The following is a 17,863-nucleotide window of genomic DNA, read 5'->3' as shown; positions in this document are numbered from 1 at the left end:
AATAGGCTTGGGATAATAATTTGGGAGTCTGAGAGCTTGGCTTTAATCCTCTGCCCTTCTACGCTTCTGGGGTGACCTTTCTTCTCAGATAAGCACCAGCCACTGGTGTCTGCCTTACGGGCTGGGGTTGCTCGCTCTTTTCTGTATGGTGGGGCTGCAGGGGAAGGGGGTGGTACAAGACATCAGCATGTGGAACCAGGGAGGTTTCTCAGATGCACAGAACTAGGCAACAGCAAAGGCCTGACCTAGCATCGGGTGCTATTGCCACCTGACAGCTCTTACCGTAACGTACCTCCCCCACCTTGAAAACGTGTTTGTCCTTCTAAAAAGGGTGTTTTAGCATTGGAGATGATCATATTTGCAGCAGACTCCACATAAGAATCCTATGAAATCGTCATGGTGTGTTTCCCCTTCTAGCCCCACGGATCTGAACAGCACGTTCACCTCGGACTGTTGGAAGACCAGCCTTGCATAGCTGATGTGATCTCAGATGGCCCCAGCCCTGCCCTCCGGGTATGAAATACAGACAACAGTCAGCAGGACACAACAGGTCAGTGTCTGAGTTTGAACTGGGGTGTTTTACTGTCTTTTCTTTTAAGGGAATGTCCAACTATGGGTGAAGTTTGGTCACTTCTACTGTTCTTATTTCTCCTGCTGAGCCCAGGGAAGTTGGGCTAAAGGGATGGTTATTTTCCTTAGCTCCTCTGAGAGCCTTGGGCTAGATTTTCCAGTGTTTCAGTACTGGGAGATGCAAATAGTGCGACACTCACCAACTGTCTAAGTGTACCTTCCAGCTCCTGCAAAGCTACTGGAAGGGGGTTCCCACTGCACGGGCTGGATATATGCCTTCAGTCTCTGCACTTCACTCTGTTCCCTTGAGAGGTTCAAGGACAGCAGCGCCAGGCATTCTTTTTGCTGTAGTGGACACCCAGAGAACCGCTCTGGTCTCTTCTAATGCTGACAAACCCCATAAGTCTTCATTCCCCTCCGAGGTTGTCGGAAGCCTCTTCAGAAACAAAAATGACAGGAGGTCTCACTTTGTAGTGCATCCCCAATATGAGGGTAATGCCTGTAAGCAGATATCAAAATGTATTCGCACACACCAGTCCCTCCTCCCCACCTGGACTCAGCCAGCCCCTTCGTTCCTGGGGTCTCTCAGCCCATCTTTGCACGTAAGGCACATCCCAGCTCTTTGCACGCTCGCCAGGGAGGCCAGAATTGCTGCACCACTTGCAACAGAGAGCAACCTGCATCTGCGGAGCCATTCCCAGCCAGCAGCCATCATTAACTCTGCCCTAGCACCATGTCTCGCTCCCCAGCGGCAGGGGTTACAGTCCCTCCCTGCACAGATCCGACAGGCACGGAGGGCTCAGGAGCTGAGCTTATCTTTCCAACTGGTTACTGCAGACACTGGTGTGTCCTTGCGAGGAGGTACAAGCATATTAGGGTCTCAGCTGTGGTCTCGTTTCTGTTACCCCTCTCTAGACCATCCAACAGGGACTTTAAAGAGCTGTGTAATTTCATGGTCATAGCTCAACTTGGCCTGCAAGATGCTGCGCCGGTTCTTATTACATTCCGGCTTCCTTCACCGCAATGAATTCTTCCTGCTGGTTTACTCTGCCCTAAATGAGGGCAGAATGAAGCCCAGCATGTGCACACACCCAGGCTTTCTTTGTCATTCCCAGTGGCTCCTCCTTGAGCTGTCCTCTTTATCTTAAAGCTAAGTATTTTGGGGATGAAGAGAGCAGCAGTGATTGACTGTTGTCAGTGGGACTCCAGCTGTCACCCTGGCTTTCTGATTTGACAAGTGGCCTTTGACTAGATCTTGAGTGTTTTACAGAGGTGGGTCAACAGCATTACTGCTATTTCAAAACTGGGGCAACAGAAGCTCAGAGCTTGTTTTGCCTGCAATTACAGAGCCTGGAGGTTAGAGGACGTGGTAAGAGAGCACTGTGCTCTTGCTTTCCAAAAACACGCAGAGATTAGTAGAAAATTACGTGCTCCTATGTAACTTTATTGCTTGAGCTAGAATTAGTCAGAAGCGTTATTGCTTTCAGTTAAAGTCCGCAGGGCCAGGGGGTTAGCCAAAAAAAAAAAAAAAACAAAAAAAAAAAGAGGTGTATTTTAAGGCCACGAAACTTTGCGATGCGAACGTGCTGAGAAAAGTCACCAGGAAACTCCCGAGCCCTGCCAGCACATCAGTAACTCTCTCTTGCCCTGCGCGGAGTTTTAAAGCCACCCCGGGAGTTCGGCGGGGACGGGCGCACCCCCGAGCGCTGCCGGGGAGCGGACGCAGCCCCGGCCCAGGAAACCCCCTTCCCCGTCCCTCCCCCGGCCCCCTCCCGGGGCTGGATGGAGCGAACCGCGCCGCGGCCGCCGGGCGCCGAGCGCCAGCCCCGGCGCCGCGGGGCACTCGGGGGGCGAAGTTCCCCTTCCCGGGGCTGAGCCGTCCCGGTGTCACTTCCTGCCGGCGGCGGGGCGAGGCGAGGCGGCCCCGGTCCCCCGGCCCCGGCGCCGGCCGCGGGGCGGAGCGCGGAAGAGGGAGCGGAGGGGAGCGGAGCGGCCGCCCGGGGCCGGCGGGGGCTCGGCGGGGCCCCGGCCGCGGGGCGCTGCGCTGCGCCGCCGAGCCGCGGCGGAGGATGCGGCGCAGCCGGGCGCCGCGGTTGGCGCTGGCCGCCTGCCTCGGCTCGGTCCTGCTGGTCGTCTTCTACTTCCAGAGCAGCCTCAACCCAGGTGGGTCCGGCGCGGCCCCCACCCCCGGGTGTCGGTGGGACGCCCGGGCCGGAGGGCCGGGGAGCCGGGGGCGGGCGGGAGGCGCCACGGAGCGGGGGCGGGCGGCTCCCGAAGCCGGTGTCGGGGGCGGTGAGAGCCGGTCCGGTCCGCAGGGGCCGATCCGGGGGGGAGTTGAAGTTCGGGTCAGCCGGGGAACCCGGCCGGAGCTTGCACGTTTCTCGGCCCAGAGCGCTGAACTTGGCTGTTGGGTTTGCTCGGAGCGTGTGAGCGACCTGCCGGCACAGCGCTGCGCTCTTCTGCAGCGAAATCCGCGGTTCGTTTCTAAAGCGAGCTTCTTCGGGGTGACCGTCCCGTCCAGCGTCCCCGCGTTGGGCGAAAGCAGGGAGGGCGTTGTGCAGAGCTTCGTGCAGTGCCTCTGCGGCCGGGCTGGGGTCAGGGCAGAGAGAGGAGCCGCTGGGTTCCACAAGTGCCCGCTTCACACCCACGGCCACTGACATTCCCGGGGACTCTGGTTGACTTGCTCGAGGGACTTCTTCAGTGTCTGCTCTTGGAAGTATCTTCCACGTTGGCAAACAATTCAGAACTAGAATATAAACGGTTTTGCACTGGAGGGGTTATTTATTTCCCTGCCTGCTTTCTGCTCTTTTGGGGAAATTAGCTCCTCTTTCCTAAGAGAGGTTATTGGGTAATTCCTGTAGTTTTAACAATGTACTACTAATGTCTTCTGATTACAGCAGCAATCCATCAATGGGGCCTTTAAAGTTCCGTCTTAAAACTCAGAAGACTGATTTGACTGAAATGTTAGTGGAATTTTATCAGCGTGGACTAAATGAAATGCGATTTTCCTTTTATAGGGGCTGCTCCATCACTTTAATGTGTTTTTTCCTAAAAATAAAAAAAGGCTTAACTTGTTGGCTGAATAAGATTGAAAAGGAGTTAGGTTTCGGCAAGCGTTTGTTATTTCTAGAAGAGCATGTGAAGTTTGTCAAATGAATTCAGTAATCCCAGAAGACCGCAATCAGTACTGTATTCCTTAGTAACTTTTTTTTTAAAGGACCGATACATGCATCTTATTGTAATATTGGGACTGTTCAGTAAAAAGTGCAGCACTGAATCAACTCTGATCTCCAGGACTCCTAACAGAGAGATGATTGCGTTTTACATTGGATTCGCTTTCTAGTATTCGGCTGGAAAATGTGGCTCTTTTCAGGACTCTGCTTTTCAAAAGGAGTCTTCTGCATGTCTGAGTCAGCAGAACTTTCTGTGCTTACTTGACTTTAATCCCTTGCATGATCTCAACACAGTTTCATGCAGAGTTCCCGTCAGGTCAGAGCAAACCAGGTGACGGTAATGGTGATGGCATCTCAAGAGGGGTTTGCGGGATTTGGGGTCTGGAACACTCCCTTGAGAGGCGTTGGCCAGCTGAGGCTTTGGGAAATGCAGCACCTTTAATAGGCTGCAAATCCGCTTCCTTCATATGGGGCAAATGTGGTTTTTGAAAGGTCCTGTAGATGGTGGTAAGTCTGGGGTAGGGATCCTCAACTGGTGGAAACCAGCGGTGTTTGTCACTCGGTGGAAGCCCATTTGCAAGAGTGGTGAATGCCAGATTTGCCCCTTAAGGTTCACAAAAGAGGTGAATTAAAGTTATATTCATGTTCTCTAAAATCTCGTTATTTTCTAGCTGCATAATTGTCTCCCTGGGTCCAGCCTTCATTTTTGTGCCATTTCTTTCCCTTATTATTTTTCATTTTACAGTTTTTCCTTTCCTCTTTAGTTCTGTGAAAAACTCACACTAGCAGAAGAAAGGTCATTACCATATACAGAAAAGAAGCAAGGTAAAAATTGCTTCTTTTTTTTTATCCCAAAGGAAAGCAAACTCAGGCCAATTACTTGAATTTTAGAAGTTACAAGTTACAATAGTAGGTAAACAATTTGCAGACAAAAATGTCATCTTTAAAGTGATGGTTGCCTTGAGGTTATTTGGAGTTCTAGTCGTCTGGTGTCATTTGGTTTCTATATAATAATGAAGAAAAATGCTAGAAAAAGCAGCAGCGCTATGAGTTTCCCCAGGGAGCAGTCAGATGCTTTTCTCCATCTTTAGCAGGATTCAGCAGGTCGCCTTTCCTGGGCCACCCACAGTCCGTTAGGTGTAACGTGCTGAATTCATCCTTGCTAACAGCACGTAGAGATCGCACCATCCTGTGACCAGGACAAGGAATACAAGATGGGAAGAAAGATGATATAACCAAAACCCTTTAAGTGTGAGAGTGCTAAGGGCTCGCTCAGCTCAGGGAGCAGGAATTAACTCCTCCGTTTGCATTTTCCACTTTTAACTCCATCTGGGCAGTTGTGCGCTGGCGTGGTTTGCACTGAACTCCATGGCTGTGCTGAAATAAGGCTTTCTTGTTCTGCCCTAGGAACACCCACACACCAGCGTGTGCTGAAATAACTCTGCTCCTAAATGCCGCCGAGTTGGTTGTTTTGGTGCTGGGCTGAATTTGTTTGTACTGAAGTCAGTGGCAGAATCCCCCGTTGTCCCTCCTGGAGGCAGAAACGGGCTCGGGTATGTTTGCCAACCTCACTGGTGCTCAGGAGAGGTGAGACGGTCTCAGTGCTCCCTAGGAACAGCATCCGCATGTGGGTTTGAGCGTGCATTGACTTCATATCCCCAGTTGCTTTGCTTTGGCTTTCCGTGCTGCCGGCTGTACCAGTGGGCTGTAGTCCTTGTCCCTGGCCGTGGGGCGCAGCTGTACCCACGGACTGTCCCCTGCTCACTTTGCGAAGGTGATGACCTGTCTGTCCCGTTGGCCTTCAGCTGTCTCACTGCAGGCTCACAGATGCGTGGCCGGGGCAGAATATCTGCATCGCAGGGAGGTGTTAAAGTGGTGCTGCGCACACTGGCAGGTGGGATTTACAGACTGCCACAGTGCGTGGTTAGGGGGTTTGGCTGGAGCAGACCTCTTCCAGCATCTCCAGGCCCTCCTGCATCTGGACTGGTGGTGTGGGCAGGTACGCCCAGCTCCTGGCCAAACCTCACGCGATCTCAGCTTGGTGCCAGGAGTGATGTGGTCTGCCAGGGGGACGTGGTTGTACTGGTGTCAACCCACAGCCATCCAGGAGATCCCGCCTGGCTTCGGCATGATTGTCATCCGTCTTCTGAGTTGATCTTCCTCTGCTGTCTCCTCCAGGGACAGTGCATTATTAGTGGTGGCTGTGCTGACTTCTGCACGCCATACAGTTTCTGCATCGAGAAGGTGGGAATAAGCAGCGGGGCTCTCGGACCGTTGTTTCATCTAACTCCAGTCGTAGCATGTCTAGACTGGCACAGCGGTAAATGCTGGAGGCTGCAGATCCTTGTCTACATCAAAGCTTTGGTCACTGCTGTTCTCGGGGGAACCACACTGATTTTAGCAACAGTGGGGGAGCCGGGGATGACTCTGCTGGTACAGATGTGGGGTAGAGAGAAGGGAGAACATCTGAAGGAGGCAGAGGGAGGTGAGTGGCAGGTGGTCAGGCCCTGCGTTATTCTGCGTCTGGGGTTTCTGCAGACCTTAATTAAAAGAGCTGTGGGGCCACCCCAGTGGTAGGTCTTTTGGGGAAACTGAGTAGGCAAGTTGTACTGACATCCACAGAGCCATCAGTTTTCACGCCACTAGTGAGGGGCCAGAGGGATGTATGCATGAACTAGCAGTCTCCTAAGCAGTTAATAAGCAGCTCCTCCATCCCAAAAGAATGTATTTCCTAATGGGAGGCGATTGGGTGCTATACGAAACATTTTACATAACCTTCCCCCTCTGGAGGCTTCTATCTCTGACCAGTGTTATTTGAGAAGAAATCCCCTTGCAATCTCAGAAGTGTTTGGAGGAAGAGGCACCTTTGGAAGCCTGAGGCAAGGAGGGAGGGTGAGGTCATTCAGTCTCATCCCAAGAGACCCTTGCGTAAGTCAGGCCGTTCTGTTCTTGCCCCATCCTTCCTGTGTCCAGTCCAGTGACTTGTGCGTGCTGGAGGTGACTGGAGGGGACAAAAGCAGACCTTGCACGGAGGCAGCCTGCGGGACGGGGAGTGCTCCGCTTCCTGTTGTTTCGAGTTTGTGCCAGCACTGAATCACCTGCTCCAATAAGAAGGAAAAACCCTCCATCTCAAAATGCTGCTTTATTTCTGCTCCAGTTCTGTCCGACTGCAGCGTCCAGCTGTTGCTTCTTATGTCTTTTTAGCAGCACTTGCTCAACGCTGGCTTCTGCACTCCCCATATTCTTTCAGGACCTGCTGTCAGCAGGAGTTGTTGGACCTCCATGGGGCTTTGCGGGTTAGATGTACTCAACCTTCGATCTGACTCTTTCACAACGAGAGATATCGGAACCAGGATCATAGTAGCGCCAGGGTTGTGATAACTGCTCCAGAAAGGTTTGCAAGCGGGTAAGCAGCAAGATCCCTCTCTCCATCCTTACCTGCTCCTGCATCGACTGGTTGGATCTCCTCTGGGCACTGATGGAGCAAAGCCACCTCCAGCCACTCCTGGAGTGGAGGTACCACTTCTCCAGCCTGAGAGAGGAGGATTGGGGTGTTACAGGAGAATGAGCAGCAATGCCAGAAGCCATACCACCACACGTAGCACGTATCACAGGCAGGAAACCGCCTCATCGTTTTGGTGGTGTTAGACACTCTCTGATGTGCCAAGGTGAACATGGAAGATACCCATTGCCACCACTCTCTGCCAACTTTGGGATGGTTTCTGTTGCTCAGCCCAGCATCTCTCAGCACCAGCAGGTCCTGGAGAAGCTCTTGCTTCTGATTGTTGCAAATCTGGCCTTCCACGTTTTTCTGAACTATGCATCCAAAGTCTGTGTGGTTGCTCTTGTGAACTCTCAGTCAGCTCCATCCTTGTGCCTAAAGATTTGTTCCTTCAGGGGGGGACAAACTATTATAGAGATTATAGAGTGATAGAGATTGTGGAGTTTGTAAGTGATTTGACTGAGGTCCCGCAGAGCCCTAGTCCCTGAACCTAGAAATGCACCTAGACCTCGCCTGAACAGAGACGCTTACACACTTAGATAGTAGCAGACCCTTAGAAACCAGGGATTCTTTTTCAGAACAGGAAAGAGCCTATTTTAGACCTCAGTTCCTCCCCATTGTTTAAAGGTATTTGCAGGCTGAAATTCAGGCACTGCCTTGGGACGTGAGCGGGGTTCGGCCAGCGAAGGCTTTCTGAGACTGGGTCATGTTTGCAGCTGGCTGACACATGTCCTCAGCCTTCCAGATAATGAGGGCTATGCTGCCTTCGCCCTGGCTAACGCTGCAAGCGCGGGCAGGGATGTGAAATCTAAGACGCCCTCTGAGATGGTGTTGGTTTTTCTGTTTTGTTTTGTTTGCTTATGTCGTGGGGCAGTTTTGCTCAGCTCAGATTCCTGGTCACGGCGCTGTGATGCCCAGGATGCAGCCGCTGCCCTTCAAGGAGCCGGTGCTCAAAGTGCAGCGACGTTTGTCAGCTGAGGCATTGGGCAATGTGGGCTGGAAAGCCCTCAGCTCTGCTATGTTTGAAGAAGACGTGAAATGCTGTAGCCGTGACCTGTTGTGGTGGAAAAAATCTGTCCGGTCCAAAGCTGCGAGCAGGGCAGTAATGAAGCCCATCTGCTCCCGAGGGCCAGGCTTTTCACAAGGAGTGCTTCCTGTAGTCCTTCTTGGCTTTCTGCAGTTTCCTGAGAATCTCTAATACATGCTAGAGGTTTGGGAGGGGGAAGGAGGGGGCTTAGCACACCGGGAGTTAACTCTGTGCCTGCAGGAGAATTCATGTCTCGGTGGCTCTGCCAAGTGGATCCAGCCTTCGCTGGCCCTGCATCCCTCTCGCATCCCAATTTGGCTGTTTCTCTCTGGCAGCACATTGCACCTGTGCTTTCTGCTTTGTCCCCACTCCCAAAACCCCAATGCTCCTATTTATCCTGCAAAAAGGACTCCACAAAAACATCTTCTGGGAGCAGTAGGACCTCTGCCTGTGTTGGTGCAGGAAGGACCTTCTGGGGATCATCAGTCAGGTCTGTGGCTGGGAGACGAGTGCTCACGCAGTGGCCAGGACACTCCTGGGGGTGCTGGGGTTTATTATGTGCTGGATTTTCTTTCCTGGTCCCAGCTTCCCGCAAGCATCTGAATGGAGAGCATGGCAAACCCTCCATCTTAATCCCAGAGCAAACACAGCTGTCTTCCCCAGGACTCACTGTCAGAAGCCAAGAAACTACATAAGGCATTAGATGCTTAACTCCCATTACTCCCCCTCGGAGGTGAATACCCAAAGAAGAGCTTAACTCCCCAAATACCTCTGTGGGGTCAAGGGGGGGATGTTTCACATTGAGGCTTTGAGGCAGAGCTGGGCAAATGCCCAAAACATTCCTTGTTAAAAGGCAGTTAAAGACTATTAGCAGTCTGAGAGGGAGGGAACATCTCACTGAGTAGCTCCGGTGGCCTGAAAGGCCTGGGATGAACATCGCCATGCCTAGGTCCTGCCTTCGCTGCACGGATTGCACTGATGTTGAGAACAGGGACAAATAGAGCTGGGGGTATTTTTTTTTTCCCCCCAGTAAAATCATTCATGGGTGGAGGGGAGTGACTGGTGTCAGTGGAGAGTTGAACCCCATGTTCCCAGCCTCTGCTGTCCAATTCAGACCAGTCTGCTCTCTCCTGTACATGTACCTGCACCTGCGGAGCTTGCACTGCTGTAAACCGGGACACCCTGTCTCTGTCTCCTGTCTGGATCTGCAGCTTTGGGACAGGCCTATATTCAACTACAAGCTCTCTGCAATTTCCCCACTGTTTCACATGGATCTTTTAATTTTTCCCTTCTTCAAATGCAACTGCTCCCTTGGCAGTAAAACCCTTCCAGCAGGGCTGGATGGTGGGAGGTACTGCTAAATGCACCCTACACATGCTCCTGCCCTATGTGGATGACCCCCTTCCCTGATGCTCATCTCCAGATGCTGGGATCCTTGCTTCTTGGCTGGTTGTTGTGGTTTCTTCTGGCTAGTGCAGTTTTTGCTCCGTTGCAGGTATGCACCCCATGTAATTCCAGTAAATTATCCAGTAAAATTGGTTGTAGAGCTCTGGTAAATAGGGTCCAACCCCCAAATGTCTCCTCTGCAGCCTGGACTCACTCTGTTCTCCATTTCCCAATTGCCCATGGCTTCCACTGGGAAGCCAAAATCTCAGTCTAAGCCAAAGCCCTACATGGGCAAAGATGGGAAGAAAGAGTTGCTCTGTATCCCCAGGAGGTGGGTGGCCACTGCTCAGATAAACTCCTCTTTCTGCATGTCCTTCACAGGAGATCACCCAGAGTAGGAGGCAGCACCGGGATGTGGGGTTTGATTTTGTTTCTCTTACAGTTTTAATGAGCCGGGGCGCAAAGACGATGCTTCATGTATTGTGTTGGAAGGAGAGCGTGGTGCTCTGAGGGAGCATGCAGCATGCATGAGAACAGGGAAGGGAAGGGGAGCCAAAGGACACGGTGTGAGAAGGGGCTCTGTGCAACTTGGGTCCTTTGCAGAAGTGATATCCAACATTGCCACTGCAAGCCTCGTGCTGTCAGCAGACGCAGTGTGCTGGCTGGTCAGCAAACGGGCTGCAGCAGACCAGCCAGGCGTCCACAGATTTTGCAGGAGGCAGCACTGTTGGTTTCAGCAGCCACCACTGCCTGTTCCTCTCTGCATGGAGCCGAGCAAGCCCAGAAGACCTAGTAGCCAGATGAACCTGCAGCGGCTAATATCCTCAACTGTCACCCCACCACTTCACAGCCCCCGGATTTCGAATCCCTTCTCACTGGGCTGAATCTGGCACAGTACAGCGGTGCCCTGAAGTGTGCTTTCAGTCTGAGCCTCGCAGACAGGACAGCGATTGCAAAAAGCAAACACACCACAGTGCCCCATGCACACACGCTGCCCTGCAGTTGGCAAATACATCTTGGTGTCAGTCTCAGGCATCGCTGTGACTCGCCCTGAGCAGCTGCCTAAAAAAATGGTCTTTCAATATGAAAAGTTTGTGAACTGCTGTGCAAGACCACTGCATGGGATCTGGACCCCAGCCGTGCCATCGGAGATCCATCTTGAATTCTGGTACTGTCCTGCTGACCCACCCAGCCTGGCAGGACCTGTGGATGTGGGGACATCTCTATGCTGGCTTGCTGGTGGTTAGGCTAGTGTAAGGGAAGCTGAGTTCTCCCCCAACATTTCTTTTGAACACTATCAAGCAGGTTTCATTTTTCCCAGGTCTTTGCAACAGCCCTTACTGGGGTGGCTCAGGTCAATACGCTTTGTGAAGATCCCTGCTTCGTAACCCTTTCCAGCTCCCACCTTCTGAAGGCTCAGAAGCAAAGATCTGCAAAAGCCTGAATTTTGTTTCTAGATAGACCAGATCTTCCTTGCCTCCGAGAAGGAATTCAAAATCTGTCCAACTTGCGCAAATCCGTTCCCTTTAGCTTGCTGGGATGGCACTGAACAGGTTTAGCTTTAGGGCACAGAGGTGTCCAGCCTTGAGGCAGCCAGCGGGGAATTCCTGCAGCCTGGCAGAGGAACAGGCAGAGGAGGCCTGGCTGCTCCTGTTTTCCCCAGAGTGCCCCTGAGCTCTTAATATTTGGATGAGCTTTTATTAGATCAAACAGTTGTAAATTTATGGGCAGGCAGACTGATGGGAATTTGGCTGGGAAGAGCTGGGAGTTGGTCTTTCCTGGGAGAAGAAAGCAGTTTTTCTCCGCACTGGTTAGTACTGCAGCAGCTCTGACACCCCTCAGTTGGGCAGCTACATCTGCAACCGAGGCGGCTCGTCACCATCTACCCATGCAGGAAAGCCTGGCCGCATAACCCACATCCTTTGGCAGCTCCGTGCCGAAATAAAAATCGCCATTTGGTATTAAAAATGGTCGAGGGCCTGGTTTAGAGGGTGCGAGTGCATGTGGTTGCAGCATCTGCCTACTTTGCTGTCCCAGTTGCATACACGGCCCCGTGGGGTCTCCAGTCCTTCCCTGCGGAGCGGCGAGACCTTCCTGACCTACAGCTGGGCTCTGCCAGCACCAGCTGTTCCCAGCCCCGTGGAGAGCCCAACCCGGCTCCTTCAAGCCCTGTTTGCCTCCCTCTCTGTTAGCATGTCCTGCTTTCCCTCCACCTTATCGACGATCCTCCCCCATGCCTTGGAGCAATGAAAGACAAATGCCCTCAGCGTTCGCAGCAGTGCCACTGCCTGATCGCCGTCACCGAGCCCTCGCGGTGGTGTGTCACGTTGCGAAGCTGTTTCTGCAGCTGGGCGATGCTGCAAACCACGCTGCCCCGGATCCGAGTCTGGTGTCGTGCTCAGATGAGTCTGTTACGTGGCCGTGTAAACAAACCGCGACTGGGCACAGATGCTGAGACCTGCTGTGCTGAAGACCCCGCTTTTTCAGAATGGGACTTAATTTTCACAGACTCCCCCAGAGCATTATCCAGCTGGACTTGAAGTTGCTTTCTCCCCAGAAAGTCTCTTCTGAAGTTGTCACTGTCTCTGTAGTGGCCCAAGTGGCAGATCAGCAAGCCCCTAGCCTGGGCACAGCAGATGGGCAAGTGCTGGCTGCTCTAGCCACGGTGTGTGTGTGTGGAGATGTGCCATTGAATATTTTGGACCTGCACAGCAGTGCACAGGGCATGTCGTGGCCCGTGGGTCTCTTCCCGGCCCTTGTCACCTCTGTGGTGTGGAGGGACACTGGGGCCACGAGTCCTGGCCACTTGTCACAGCACTGCTCACAGCTTATTCTTCTCTTTGTAAATGCCACTTGATTAATAGCTCTCCATCTCTTGGCTGCTCTCCCAGCCCGTCCGGGGAGGGAGCAGCAGCGTCGGGTTCGAGCCGTCCCTCGGAGCGGTCTCTCCGGGAGCACTGCTCTCCCTGTGGGTTTGCAGCCTCACCACTAACATGAAACCTGATCCAAGCCGGCTCTCTGGACAGATGTTGCTTCACTGCTTTGTGCCATGAATTACTGACCTTGCAGAAAGATGGGTAATATTGACATGCGGTTCAAAGTTGATGTTTGTTTGGAGCAGCCGGGTGTGGGTGTCTCTGGGGCTGGCTCCCTTAAGGCAGGGACCTGGGAAATTAGCACAAACTAATTGGAGGTCAGAAGCTCCTCAGCAATTCCCCGTCCCCGTTCTTATCGTGATGCCCTGCAAAGACACGGCTCTGCCCCCTCCCCTGGCCGCAGCGCGTGTCTCTGCACGGTCATGTCTCTCCATGGCACGGGAAGGTGGCGAGTTCAGTCCTGCACACATCTGCAGAGCCGGGCCATTCCTTTTGGCATGGGTGCAGGGATAGCGTATTCACAGCTGGGTCTTTTCCAAGTTTACTCCTGGCAGTATCGGAAAGATTGTCTTCCCTTTTAGCTTCATAGGATCAGCAGACACAGGCACTGTGCGGCTCAAGGCTGATGTGATGCTGGTGGAGTTTTGCTTCAGCTGCCCACGGATGGCTGATGCTGGGTGGGTGTAGGTCCAAGAGTCCCCGTTGCCTTCTTCCCGAGGTCTCCATTAGACCTTGCTCATTCCCTGTAAAAAGGAAAGAGATGTCTTCAGAACACCTGCTGCTAACAGCCATTCTCAGGGCTTGACCGGCAACAGGGAGCTAAATCCAACAACCACTCAGACAAGTTGCCACTGGTGATGTTGGATCTATTGCGTCTCAGTGCTCCAGTGACAGCGGAGATGTTTGTATCCTCTGTTAAATGTGCTGGCTGAGGAGACAGGGCTCTTTGGTGGCCTCAGGCAGTGCCCACTACTAAATGCAGCAGAAGTAGGCACGGGGAGCTTTGTGATCAGAAGTTATGTGCTGGAGGTGGTTCTCCCTAGTCTCCAACAGGCTGTAATTAGCTCCTGTCCTCCTCTGCAAGCTCACGCATCTCTTCAACGCATTGTAAAGCCTCTCGCTCGGTATCTTGTGGCAGCGAGTCTCACAGGTTAATGAGCTGCTGTCATTTAGAAAGGCAGGACACAGACCCACAGCTGCCTCCACCGAGAGCAGAGGGGCAAGAGCCGCGAGGCAAAGCCGGGGAGGGAGTGGCTGTGTTGGGAAGGGTTTGCTGAGTGTGCATTTTTCCAAGATCTGCTTGTTGAGGCTTTCATCAATTCCAGATGCGTGGAGCTGACAAGATGGCTTAAAACGTATTCAGCAGGCAAGTCGTTGAGCCATACGACGTTAGAGAGACTTCTTTTTCTTGTGTGCGTGCAGGTACCCTGTGTGCAGAGGGCACAAACAGCATCTGCCTGAACCAGACCTGACTGCGGGCAGGTTTTAAGCAAGTCCAGCCTGGTCCCCCGGCACCCTGGCCTGCCGCGGCCTCAGCAGCTGAGCAGCAGGCTGGTGCAGATGGGCTCTTGGCTTGGTAGATCCATGCTGCTATGTGAGCCCAAGAGCTTTCTGCTGCTGTGGCTTGCCTGAGCCTGCCCCGGCGATGGGAGCCTGCAGGGGTACGGACACCACCGCAGCGTGCGGGTGTGCAGGGCAGAAGTGGGTCTCTGGTGCAGCCTTGCCAGTTGAAAATCAGCCCCTGTGCATCCCAGCAGGGATCTCTCCCTTGGCACTGCCAGCGCAAGCCCTTCTGCTGCAATTCCTGCTGAGCAGCAGACTGGAAAGGAGGAGTTTATTGACAAGGAATGGAAATGCTGGCAGTTCAGGCTTGCATTATACATGCAAGCAGCCAGCTGGGGCCAGGAGAGCGACAGGCATAATGGGGAAGAGAAATTGCTCTTGGAAAGCTTCTAGCTTGGCTTGTAGGAGGAATTAACCATTTGAAAACAGAAGGTTGCACGGTACTTACGCACAGATATTTTATTTGCTCACAGAGGCCATATTCCTGCTGGATACTGTTAATTTTCTTTTTCCTATAAAGACCTTAATGGCAGTCCTTGTGACGGCAAAGAGCTAGGCACGTTGCCCCGGCAAAATACATCCCCCCACCTCAGATGCCTGTGATCCTTCTGTTAAACCCTCCTGACATCTGCCTCAGGCTGGTACCAGGTGACCAAAGCCTCCTGCCCCCAAGGAGACATGAGGGTTTAGGAAGAACCACTGAATGGGACAGGGTGTCCAGACCAGCTGCTGTTGGCTCTGTTCCTGCTCTGATCCCCACAGATGATGCTGTGGCATTTGGCAGGTTGCTTGAAGCAGCTGGATTCTTTCTTTCCCTCTCTGCATGATTTATTGTGAGCTAATCCTATAGCTGTTGCCCTTTTCCATCACTTGATTAGAGTTTCCCTGGCTGATCCTTGACTCAGGTTGACTAAATTGGAATAAGAAAGCCTTCCTTGAAAACAGAGCCCGAGCCGTCCCCGTCTCTGGGGAGGAGGGAGCCACACAGCCAAGGGCCAGCTGTGCCAGCCCCTGTGTGGGTGGTGACACTGTGAGGGTCCAAGGGGTGCCATCGTCGAGAAGTGAAGAAAAATTACCTTCAGAAACATAAAGGCAAAGCAAGCTGTGCGACAAAGCAGGAGTCAAGCGAGGAAAGAGCTTTCATGAGGCTTTATAGAAAACAAGGAGCTTCAGTGTGTGATTTTAGTATCTTCCTAATGGCAACGGCAATAACTTCTTCCTAAGTAAACCTCCCAGGATCTTGAGCATCAAGAGTAATGCTCAAGTGGTTTTAAAGCATGTCCAGCAGCCAGATCTCTGAATCACAGTGGCTTCTGGAACCAGCGATTGCCAGTCCCTACGCTGGCTTGGGTATGGCCAGCGCTCCCTGAACAGGAGTCATCTGGCTGAAGCCTGGACAGACCAGGGATTTTAGGTTTCAGGAGTCTCTTCCAGCTGTTGTTAAAGGCTGGGTAGTCTCCTTTTAAGAAAAAACCAAAAAGGCAAAAAATAAAGTTAGAAAGATAATTATTTTCCTGCCCAGTGTGTGTGACACGCAGTAGAAATCTAAACTAGTGCAGGATGTTCAGACCCAATCTCACGTCAGGAGTTTAATGTTCTTTTTGTAGCAGCTTAAAAAAATACATACATCTGATGACACCCCCTCAAACCTCCCAGCTGCCTTTGTGGCTGCTGTCTGAGCAGTTGTGTACAGCATATGGAAGACGGAGTTGGCTGCAAACGCATTAATGCTAAATTGTCTCTCAGCTCCAGTGTTAACTGCAGAGTGCTGAGTTTGCACTGCAAATACGAAGCTCTGTGGGCTGGGTTTGTCATCCAGGCACGAGAAGCAAAACGCACACACGAGTCCATTGTCTCTTTTTGACACGCAAGTGCTCCAGCAGCCTGCTGGGAAGTGCCCCTCCGAAGGGCACTGGCGGGGGGCTGCATACAGGGTCATGCTAGCTTTGCAGTGTCTGGGAGCGCTTGCCCGCCTCGGATGGCGAAAAGTCAGCATCGTGCCTTCCAGTTCCTGCTAAATCTGTAAGAGGATTAATAGAAACGAACAGTGAAGATTACATTGTCAGCAGTGCTTGCCATGTTTCTTTGGAGCACTTTCAGCAGAGATCCGTCTTTTTTTAGTGGTTTGGAGAAAAATCCAAATCGCTCTGAATATTGGACCGCTGCCCCCCTCCCATCCCACGTCCCACGTGATGTTCAATGCGGCACGCAGGCTGTGGTGCGGCAGTGGTTGATCTCGCCCAGCGTCCCGTTTCCAGCCACGGTCTGTGCCAAAGGCACAGCAGACCCTGAGGGGTAAGAATGAAGAAGCTGCCCACTGGAGAGGTGTTTTCTGGATCCTTTCAGTGGAGGACGGGGTGGTGACGCAAAACAGGTCTTATTGTCACATTTCTGTAGTAATAGCAGTGCCAACCCCATGTGTGACTTGTCAGAGGGCCCTCTTCAGGTGTGATTCTTGGTTAGGACAAGTTTGAGCTAGAAGAGAAGATACTGAGAAGTCGGTGATGAGGGGGGAGAGTCAGCAGGAGACTGCAGTTTGGAAGGGGGTCAGGTCAGCTGCAAGGCTGCTGCTTCTCTCTCGCCAGCCATTCAGGAGGCGTCTGCTGTCGTTCCTTGGCACGGTGGCATTGCCTCCCCTACAAAGGTTGCCACAGCATTTGAGAGGCTGGGCTGAGGCATTTTCCTATGAAAGTCAATGTGTCTGCATTGAGCTGGATCCAGATGGAGAAACCTGAAGTCTGGTGGCACTTAGTGCCAGTGGCACTTTGTGCTGGAGGCCAATGCCCTGTATCCGCCAGTCGCAGTTTTATTGCATCTGGCATGAGCCATTGAGCATGGAAACGTTTATGGGTAGGTGACAGTCATGAACAAGGGGCATGGCAGCCCCACACCAAGGAAGCGGGGAGCGTCTGTCTGCCTTTTGCCAGCAGGCTGGAGACTGTGCGCGTGCATTTAATACGCCTGGGGCTCCTGGGCTGCCCGTACGCTTGTCTGCCCTCAGATTTCTTGTGAGGGCCCCGTGCTGCAAGTAATTTGCACTTTGTGGGTGGTGTAAGTGCCCCAATATCAGACAGAGAGGTGATGCAGCTCTGCCGCCGCTCCGTCCCCCGACGCAGCGTGCCAGAGGCGCTCCCGTCCCGTGAGCCCCAGCCGCAGGGTCCCAGACAGCAGACGAGCGTCTACAGACATCAGGGATCTCACGCACAGGTGGAGGCAGGTGTGCTTGGATTTTTGGGTCCCACTTCCATTCCCTGCGGCTGTGCGTTTCCACTCCCAGGCATTCACCACAACCGCTGCTGCTTCTGGCAGGCTCGGCCGTTCCCTGTCTGGCTGGAACGAGAGCAGGACGTGTACTCACCCCTCTGCGTGGCTCTTCCCATCCATCACTTTCCATAGAGAATAGCTTAGGCCCTTCATCCACACCCTGAATTAACATTTCCTGTAGGCATCACACCCCCTTGTCCCTCTCTTGCCCATGGACCGCTGCCTTCCAGCCAGCAGGGCACATCCCGAGAAGAGTGAATGATTTTTCCTGTTAAAGGCGGCGCGGTCCGTCGAATTATCCCATGTAAAACAGTGACTCATTGTCCCCTCTTTAGAGTGTGTTTCTTGGCTAGAGGGAGACTGTCGTTAGTGCCAGGGAACCTGGCTGCCATTACCATCCCGTTGTGCCACACAGCCCTGGGACTCTGAAGAAGCTGCAAGGTGGTGACTGCTGCAAACAAAGGTAGTCTTTTTAGGGGATGACACCTTCTTTCATCTCCTT

The 17,863-nt window shown here is 52.8% G+C and overlaps 1 protein-coding gene across 2 annotated transcripts in view; it reads left to right on the top strand.

Moving 5' to 3' along the window:
• The first annotated feature begins 423 nt into the window (after positions 1–423).
• CHST13 (carbohydrate sulfotransferase 13) overlaps positions 424–17,863 on the top strand; it is a 34,662-nt gene continuing 17,222 nt past the window's right edge. Inside the window, exon 1 of one of the 2 annotated variants that reach the window (XM_069812157.1) lies at positions 424–550. Coding sequence is in view for 1 of the 2 variants with exons in the window: in XM_069812156.1 (XP_069668257.1) it covers positions 2,640–2,733 (94 nt within the window). In the remaining variant the exon portion in view is untranslated. Of the gene's footprint in view, positions 551–2,350; positions 2,734–17,863 lie in introns of those variants that run through there. The other variant, XM_069812156.1, reaches the window with a different exon arrangement.

The sequence above is a fragment of the Haliaeetus albicilla genome, chromosome 24, assembly GCF_947461875.1.
Source record: "Haliaeetus albicilla chromosome 24, bHalAlb1.1, whole genome shotgun sequence".
Lineage (NCBI taxonomy): Eukaryota > Metazoa > Chordata > Aves > Accipitriformes > Accipitridae > Haliaeetus > Haliaeetus albicilla.
The sequence above is the reverse complement of the archived record's forward strand: the minus strand, read 5'-3'. Positions and strand labels throughout refer to the sequence as shown.